The 9902-nt window shown below is 35.5% G+C and overlaps 1 protein-coding gene across 1 annotated transcript in view; it reads right to left on the bottom strand.

The window, feature by feature from the left end:
- Positions 1-1775: 1775 nt before the first annotated feature.
- WDFY1 (WD repeat and FYVE domain containing 1) overlaps positions 1776-9902 on the bottom strand; it is a 28382-nt gene continuing 20255 nt past the window's right edge. Inside the window, exons 11-12 of the mRNA XM_034439407.2 lie at positions 6777-6885; positions 1776-4263 (exon numbers count right to left, since the gene is read on the bottom strand). Of these exons, the coding sequence (XP_034295298.1) occupies positions 4204-4263; positions 6777-6885 (169 nt within the window). The 3' untranslated portion in view covers positions 1776-4203. The remainder of the gene's footprint in view (positions 4264-6776; positions 6886-9902) is intronic.

Below are 9902 nucleotides of genomic sequence, written 5' to 3'. Positions count from 1 at the left end.
GCTTTAAATTAGATGTTATGCTTTTAAAGCCATGCCACAAACTGGTCACAAATCCAGATATTCTAGTTGAACTGGATTTCCTACTTGAAAGTGTTCTTTTTCATTCCTTTCATTTTAAAAATAGCTGAAACTACAGCATTACTAAGCAACCTTTTGGCTGGTGGGCACATTTGAAACTTTGAGAGGTTAAATAAAATATTTGCTACTTAATACAAAGCATACAAACTTGTCAGATTAGTCCATTTCACAGAATGGGCACAGCTATTTTAGCTTATCTCCCCACCCCTCTCTGCATACTTTTCAGTTAGTTGCACCCATTTTCAGACAAAGCATGGAATTTCAACCACCGGTTTTATTTTTGTTTAAGAACGCCTGTGATAACTCTGGGGCCCAAATTCATTCTGAAAAATAAAAAGGAGCTGGTGCTTTGTGGCAGGCAAATTTTCTATTTACTTAGGCTCCTAATCAAATAGTTGAAGCGGGGGAGGGTCATTCAGGCCATAAATTCCAACCACTCCTTACATGCCATATAATAATCTAAAAGGAAGTATCTATTAGGGAACCGCATCTGATGGGGAAAATACTTTGCTTCTGTCCTGAAACAAAATCATAGCTGGAGATTCTCCTGTTTTTAGTCTGTTTGGTTGCTTTAGAGTTTGGCAGAACTCAAACCTGGAACGTTTGCTGATATGGGTTTGGAATGGGAAAAAAAATCTTGCCACCTATGTTTTGGAGTTCCCTCAACATCTCCCAGTGCAGTATCCCATTATTTTCCCTACCATCTTCCCAATGTCTTTCTTGTTTTCAGCTGTCATCACTGTCCATGTCCCAGCAGCACAACTCCCATGAATCCACCCCTACCTTCCAAATGTCTTCTTTCCTCCCTGTCCTTGGCCACTATCAAAGGCCCAGTATACCTTCCCCTCTGAACAGCCGCCCTGATCTACCTAGGGCCTTCGCCCAGTCACTTATATTCTTTATATTTGTCCCTTTCTTCTTCTCAAACCTTTTTTGTCTGGAAGAAAATAGTCCCATTTAATTCCAAAACAAATGAAAATGCTTGTTTCGATTTGTACAAAAACTCCCTCCTACTCCTATTCAGCTGTCCGTGTAGAGAATGAGTCAATTTAAATTAGGATGAATGCAGTCTAAAGCACAGGACTGCATTTGTCCTCACAAAGCCTTGGATGGACTTCTGACCACTCCTCCAAAGTTCCTGTGAGATCAGATTAGGTTAATAGGAAAACTGTGAAAGGTATGGTAAAAACAGGAATGAAGAGCTATTGCGAATTCTGTTTGAGGGAACATCCTCTAGCTGCCTCTAGTATTTCTGGCTGGCAATCTTATAAATCTAATAAATATTTATTATAATGGTTGTGTGCTTCTAGACTTGTCAGGTTTCAATTTGCATGTCTCCCAAGTTCTCCTTTATGGCTGCAATTTATTATCCGCTATATATTTTTCTTCCTCATCAGCTCCTTTTTTTCATTGTTAAATGGAACCTACACATAGATATTCTTGCTATTCCTTTTGCCTAGCATGGAAGTATCCCAGATGTCAGCCAATAGTTTGAAGGACTTGATTTCCTGCCATTGCTTAATCATACAACTTTCAAGTCTCATCCAAATTCCAGAATAACATAAGTTTCTTAAATTAGGAAATTTTTACAATTTCTGAATTTCTTTAATTATTTTTTTCCGTTACTCATTTAGTAGAACACTTGGTACACATACTGTACAGTAAAGGCTCCACAGGTCATAAATAAAGAAGCAAAATTTACAGGAAATATTTTTATTATACAATAGTCAAACCTTTTTTTTTTCATTTTTTAAGACAAAAAAGAGTAATAACAACAAACAGTAATAACAGTTTTTCAGATAATGAAAGATACAATGTTTCACGAGAATACAGTCATCAGACAAAAATACATTAGTATTTTTCATGGTTCCCCCATGAAGAAAGGATTCAGGGGGGGAAAACATAGTATATAAGTCAAATCTGAATGATTGCACATTTAGAATACAGGGCCAATTTTCTTACCATGTACAACATGATCCTTATTCTCTTCCCCACAAACAAAAGTATTTTATTTCCAAAGCAAGCAATAAGAGTTTTTACAGGTCTCTATCTTATCAGAAGAACTTCAACACTGGATATAAAAACAATATAGTGTTTTGCCAACATTTCTTTGTGTTTCTTCCACTTTAATATTACTATCTACCTTATCCCCAATCAGCAAAATATTCTTCAGTCCTGGAATAAATTTGCCAAATCTTTCAATGTATTTTTGTGCAATTTGTACAATAAGTGAAAACAGTAAGTGGCCTTCTCTATATGTAGAAATATTGAGACCTGAGAATATTGTTCTCTGGCGACAGCAGGTTATCCCAAGTTTAAGAGGATATTAAGAGGGTTGAGAGGAAAACTACAAATGCTTTTGTGTAAGGTGATGCTTTTCCTAACCCAGATGTACATTTCATTGTAGGTAGGACACTGAGGTGAAATTATTAATTCTGGTTTAATTCAAACAAGTTAAAGTTCTCCTTTTTATACAGAATAATAAGGCAGATAAGTAGAATAATGTAACCATTCTAACAAAACCATTTTTTAATGATTTACCTTATTTGTATAGTGATATTGCTGAAATGTTTGGTTCTTCCTTTCTTTTTTATCTTTGTTCCTTCATCAAAATTAGTATCAAATAAGAGGTTTAGGAGCAATAATTCAATAACAATAGCATTGATTATACCCATTTTATATGACTTTCCAACACTAATCCCTCAGGTTATATAATTGCATTCCTCATATGTATTGCCCTAAGGAAGACTTTTTTAAAAAAGGATTCTTTGAGGCTTACATTTTAACATGATGGTATAGGTTCATGATTAACATAAAACAATTTTCCTTGAGAAAGATGGAAAAGCAATTTTTTCACTTACTTTTAAATATCCCTTAAAAGAAGTGTCTAATTACACTATTTGCATACAAAACAATTGTTTTAATTTGAGGGCAGATTGAACAGTCTATTTGTGCAACACATTGAAATGAATGTTTCCCATACGTTTTAATTAGCATTTAACTTCATTGATGTTGATGATTCTACACCACATTTTATAAAGCTACATTTAGTCACACAATTTAACCTTCAACATGAAAAGAGCAGCAACCTGAAATTTCTCGTTAAAATTCTGTATTATAACAAGATACTTTCATTTTCAAAATGACAAATTTTAATGTACACAGTTCCCCCCATTATTCTATCTATCTATCTATCTATCTATCTATCTATCTATCTATCTATCTATCTATCTATTAAATTTACCTATTCCTACCATTTTTACTTGCAGCAGTCCGCATGCAAGCTTTTCTGGTACAATGCTAGTTATTGCTGAAATTGAATTAAAAATCTGATTTGGAACTGGCTTTAGAGAAACTTGATACCTGTACATCACTAATTGGGTTTCTGTTCAACAAACCTTTACTGTCTATTTCACCAAGCCTCAACTGTACCATTTTACTACATACAAAAAGTATGATTTCAATCCCTCATTTAGCTTCAGCCATTACTGAAACCATTTTAGTGTTTTGCCAACAATCTACCCACCCCTTCCTCAGTAGACAATTTAAAACTGGAACAACATTAAATGTAACAGAGAAACAAAACAGTCCAAAACACTATCAATACTCCCGCTCCTATTGCAATGCTGCTGAGAAGGAATTTTCCCCCCTCCTGCTGGCAAAGTTATATTCAAAATCTGTGAGTCATTTTTCACAGTGACTATTCATAAGACAAAACTAGTCTACAGGGACAGTTTACAAAGAATACGTTACTGCTATTTTGAATGTTTTGTTGTCACTACAGTATACTGTACTCATTTTAACCCTTAGCCACAGTACAATATCATTTCAGCAGAGAAAGCACACTGAATGCTACAAGTAAATCAAGCTATGAGAGGTCTTCCTAGGCCGGATATTTTGTTGTATGTAAATCTTCCTAGTGTTCATTCCACAGGCTATCAACTTGTACCTGGTACCTTCCACCATTCTTCGTAAACTCTAAACAAGGATTCTGTCCCACGAAACAAAAATGTCCATCTTAGGAAAATGATATTCTCAAAATCAAGCAGCTGGCACGTGTGGCAGTAATATGAGAAGGAATATATCCATTTGATGCATACAGTATACTTTTCTGAAAAATGCAGATCAACGGGAAGTATATCCAGTTGCAAGGCTACAACCCACTACTGGTGTCATGTCCCAAATCTAAAAAAATGAGATATAAAAAAAACACATGATGCACATTCTGAACAAGCATTTTTAAAATTTCTAAATGTTTATTATATATTTTGCATGATGATAGCTACATTATGTAAGTGTAGGTCAAGACAACTTTGCCACTTCAAAACATTTAAATCTTACCTTCTCTCATGTGTATACTTCTATAAGGGACTCAAAGATAGCTCATTACAGTAGAATAAAATAGGAAATAGAATATCTCAGCAAATAAGCAATATGCAATGTATATAGCTAAACTATGATTAGCTGTGTTGGTCACCGGGACCAGAAGTTTAATTTTCAGAGCTTTTAAACTCTTGCTGGAGCCCATCTTCAGAGAACTTCTCTCTCACCAGAATATGTGGGGTCCAGCACAAGTACGAAAACTTAGAAGACTAAATCTCTGATTCTGGCGACCAACTCAGATTGGATCATGCAACATTATCCTGGAACACATATATTTGCCTTTATTTGTAAGGCAATCTGTATTGACTCTGATTGTGGAACATAAATTCAAATTTCAAGCTCAGGTTGTGTAGAAAAATGTGGTGTTTCATAAGCCATAAAAGATATATGCTATGTATTAAAACAGCTCTGTTTTTACCCAATGTTCATAAAATACCTAAATAGGGAAAGAAAATAGAGTGAATGAGGAGAATATGAAACAATCCACCCTTCTATAATCCTGACATTCCCCAATGCCATAAAATTGATGGTGATAGCAGACAGGATAATCACTAATGTGCATCAGCTTCACCATGCTGCCATATAAATGCAGTCCATCCTCCAATTGCCAACAAGATGTGGGTTTTTTTTTTTTTTTAATTTGATTTATATGCCGTCCTTCTCCGGAGACTCAGGGCAGCTTACAATGCGTCAAGCATTGTGTTTAAATGAAACTTTCTCTACTTCCTCCCAAATTTATAAAAGCTTGGCAGAAGGACTTTTAAATTATTAGAAATTTAATATCATTTATCAAATGCAGGCAGACGTTTCATATTATAAAAAACATGTAACAGCCATATTCACCCACTCCCCCAAAAAAAGTCAAAAGTCCATGTTTTACTGCACTGTTTTAAGACTATATATGAGCAATAAAATTCACAGGCTGTTACATTTAGTTAATATTTAAGGCTTTTGTTTTATTCCCTTTCTTCCTTGTTTTTTAAAATAATATCTAATAATGGTTCTAGGAACCAAAAAAACTTTCCATATTTTTGGTTCCTAGAACCAAATCATCTTCTGTTTTATTATTTTAATAAAAATTTATTACTATGATTTTGTGAGCGTAAATCTCCTTCCAACCTCTCCCCGCAAAACAGACAATCAACATTTTTTTTTCAAACATGAAAAATGAGCTTGTCTTCAACCGATATATGTAAAAAAGTCTCTGTTCTATTGAAAGTGAGGAAAAAAATTTTCCAACAGAAATAAATATACATCCTGCGTAGTGAGAAGGAAAATTATTATCCTTTCAGATTAAATCTGGTAATTTTCAGAAAACAGAAAGGAAGTACAAATAAAGTTGGGTTAAAAACTTCAGATTCATGGAATTGTCACTCAGTTAAAGACAGGTAAATGTTTACTTACGGTAGTTGTACTAGGTTTTAAGTTTTCTGATTTCAGTTTTCTCAATGAAAGTTTAGTTTATTTGTACAACTTGATTTAACAGTACTATTGTGTTGCCCAAATTATTTACTGATCAATACTTCCTTGGGATCTGCCCATCATCTTATATTGTTGCTGTGTAAATCCTTTGGAGTCTATAAAGTTATTTCTTGTAACATTAATGGCTTTTGATATGATTATCTTAAGCTGAACAGAAACACTTTTCCAGGGAGGGAGCGAAGTGCCCCTGTACTTGCCTTATCTTGCGGCTGCTTCTTCTTGCCCTTGTTGGTCCTGCGCGCACCTCAGTCCCTCGGGGAGACGTGCGATTTGCTCTCACTCTCACTGGACAGTGGCCTGCCCGGCTGAGACCAATACTCTGCATCGTAATGAGCTCTAGGAGGAGGAGGCTACTGCAACAGCAGTAGCGCTGGCCACAGCCGGGCTAGGCCAGTGTCTTGGGGAGGAGAGCAAGTTGCATGTCTCCCCGAGCGACCGAGGTGCGCGACACATCTGTCGCTGCCTAGGATGGAACTGTCAGCCTCCCTAGTGCGAAGCGAGCATCTTCATCTCTAGCCACCATGCCACTCAAAGAGTGCATTCTTAACATATACAAATATATACTTAATATATACAAATGTTCTAAAATGAAATTTTACAATTGTTTTCTTACAGTGTGTAGCCTGAAAGTGGTTGGATTTAGAAATGACGAAAAAAACCCAGGCTTCAACTTGAGAACATATGTAACCTTCCAACCTAAACATAAAGATTATTTTCCCTCTTTCCTTCCTTCCATTTGCTGTTCTTGAAAATTAAGATAAAGAGCACTGGAGGACGATAAAGCACAGCTAGTATGAAATGTATTTTATGTAATTAACAAAAGAATAGCTTACCTTTACTACACGATCACTTCCACATGTCACCATAAGTCCTCTTGAAATATCCATGGACATATGGCATATGTTGTGTTTTCCTTCATGAAAAGTTGCCAAGGAAGTGCGACTGGAAGAGAGAGAAAAGTGGATTTAAGTTACAGCAACTTTTCAGATCTATTTAATTCAGGGATCAAAAGACAGCAATAAAAAAACACCGATGCAAAGTAAGGCTTCTTAAAAACAAATATGTCGAGCTCAAGACCAATTTAATCATTTGAATTATTTTATTTATTTAAATATCAAATTTAGAAACTGCCCATCTACCTCATAATTATATTTGAAGAATCAGCCATTTAATGAAAGATCATGTTGAATCTGAACTATGCAAGCATGTAATAAAGGATTTAGAAAAATAACAATCAAATCTCAACATTAAGATACTAACAAATCTACATGCCAGGCCATTTATATTTGCTGAAGACTCTGTTCTAACACGTTGGCAATATTGTGCACACGCTTACATAAACAAATACACACACAGAGGCAAGAACTAATTTAAAACATCATTTTGAAGTTATAATGCAAACACAGAAGATCTATCTAATTAACACTGATTTTTCTGTTTCAGGAATGGATGCTCTGACCTGCTGCTTTAGGAAATAGATAGCATTCAGTATTCTTACAAGGGAGAGCAGTTAAGCAATGGGAAAGAATTAAAGCAGGCATGTTCTTTGCTTAAATTGGACAGATATTAAAGATATTAACAAATTAACAATATTATGACAGGAAAGCATAGTGTTTTCCATACAGAATTCACACTGTTGCAAGAAAAAAATGATTAGTTAACATGCTTTCCTCCTAGCACTGATTTTAACCTTTAATTTAAGGGGTACTTCCCTACTATTGCATTGTTTCTATAGCTGAGTTATTTTGTTATCCATCCATGAGCTGGTACAAAATAATACTAATTCAACAAACCTCATGATTTTTGGGGAAGGATGTGAAAAAGAGATCACTTGTTGTATTTGATGATGAGTTACTAAAATTGTTGACACTTGCTGTGATAAAGGAAGGAATCATTTCTTTACTACTGTACTGTCTATTACTACTGTATTTATACTACTGTAATGCTCTCTACATGGGGCTCCCCTTGAAGAGCACTCGGAGGCTCCAACTGGTCCAGAATGTGGCCGCCCAGGTGGTTATGGGCGCGACTCATTGTGCCCATGTGACACCTCTCCTGCGCAAGCTGCACTGGCTCCCAGTGGTCTTCCGGGTGCGATTAAAGGTGTTGGTCACCACCTTTAAAGCGCTCCATGGTTTAGGACCCGGGTACATTCGAGACCGACTTCTGCCATCAGTAGCCTCCCACCGGCCAGTCCACTCCCACAGAAAGGGGCTCCTCAGGGTACCATCGGCCAAGGTATGTCGGCTGGTGACACCCAGGGGGAGGGCCTTCTCTGTGGGAGCTCCTGTGGAATGAACTGCCCCTGGAATTGCACAAGATCTCCGACCTCCGTGTATTTCGCTGTGCCCTCAAGACCCTGCTGTTCCACCAGGCCGGGCTATCAATGTAAATGATTTTAAATTGGGTGTTTTAAATTTTTGGGTTTTAATTTGGGCCGAAATTATTTAATAATTTTAATTATTTTTAATTGATGTCTGTATATTTTTGTGTTTTTAATAGGCTGTACACTGCCCTGAGTCCTTCGGGAGAAGGGTGGTATAGAAATAAAATAATAATAATAATAATAATAATAATAATAATAATAATAATAATAATAATAATTATTATTATTTATTGGTTAATCTTTAGTGAGATTCACAGCCTTTGAGGCTGGTTAATAGCTCAGCAGCTCGAGTCCTAACCAAGGACCTAGGAACTGTTAAGGTATCGTCGGAGGATGTAAGCTGTTCCGAGTAAGGTGGTTTTTTGTAGAGTCAAAATGTTCAAGTCCGGCAAATTTAGAATTTCTAAATAGTGGGGTAGCCCTTTGGGTGTTGCTCCGAGGGCTCCAATTACAATCAGGACAACACACGATTTCTTTTTCCACAGTTGCTCAACTTCAATTTGTAAGTCCCGGTACTTTGTGATTTTTTCTTGCTGCTTATCTTCAATTCGTGCATCACCAGGTATTGCAATGTCAATGAACCATACTTTTTTCTTTTCAACTATTGTTATGTCAGGTGTGTTGTGGACCAAGTGCCTGTCAGTCTGAAGCCTAAAGTCCCACAAGATCTTGAGTTTCTCATTCTCTAAAACTTTCTCAACCTGATGTTCCCAGTGGTTTTTGCTGTACTCAAATCCAAACTTCTGGCACAATTTCCAGTGAATTATTATTATTATTATTATTATTATTATTATTATTATTATTATTATTATTATTAATAATAATTAATTAATTTATTTTATTTTTATTTACCATACTTTTAATTTTTCTTTTCAATTTTCCAACTTTATATGTTTTATTCTCTCTTAGTTTATATTAGTTTTATATTTTTAATTATATATTTTAAAAATAAAATTACTATCAATGTGTGATTAGGAAAAACAAGGATATCTGCAATCAAAGGTAAAAATAAAAATCAGAGTACTTTGGAAGGGGCAAAAAATTCCTTTTTTGGAGATAAACTATGTCGAAAATTACTGGTAGCAGGTATGAAGGAACTCAGGAAACAAAATGCAAATGGCAAAGTTAACAATGGAAGATAAATATTTGCCTGAAACTACTTAGAAAGCTTTACATGTTCAACGGTCACGTAACATACTTCCCCTGATACTCATAATAGGTCTGATGACCTTACCTCCAAGTTAATGCATGACAAAGCATTACAGATTTTGACTTGAAACTATAGAGTACTGGCTCAAGGGGAAACCAGACTACTTAATGACATCTCAAGTCTATTTACTTATAGACTGACAATGTGGCAACATGGGGTGAAGAAAGATTTTTGTTATCATAGGTAATTGTGCTATCACAAACAGAAAACAGGAACACAGCAAAAAAGTAAAAAAAAAAAAAAGATGGAGAAATAGAACCAGTATTACTCAATCAGGAATTCAAACTGGTGCTTGGGAAAGTCTGTACATTGATTCTCAGTTTCGCTTGGGAAATTAAGGTTTAACTACATAAACCAAAAGAA

The sequence above is a fragment of the Pantherophis guttatus genome, chromosome 6 (genome assembly GCF_059756535.1).
Source record: "Pantherophis guttatus breed Tessera chromosome 6, ASM5975653v1, whole genome shotgun sequence".
Taxonomy (NCBI): Eukaryota; Metazoa; Chordata; class Lepidosauria; order Squamata; family Colubridae; genus Pantherophis; species Pantherophis guttatus.
This window is presented reverse-complemented; position numbering and strand designations above follow the sequence as displayed.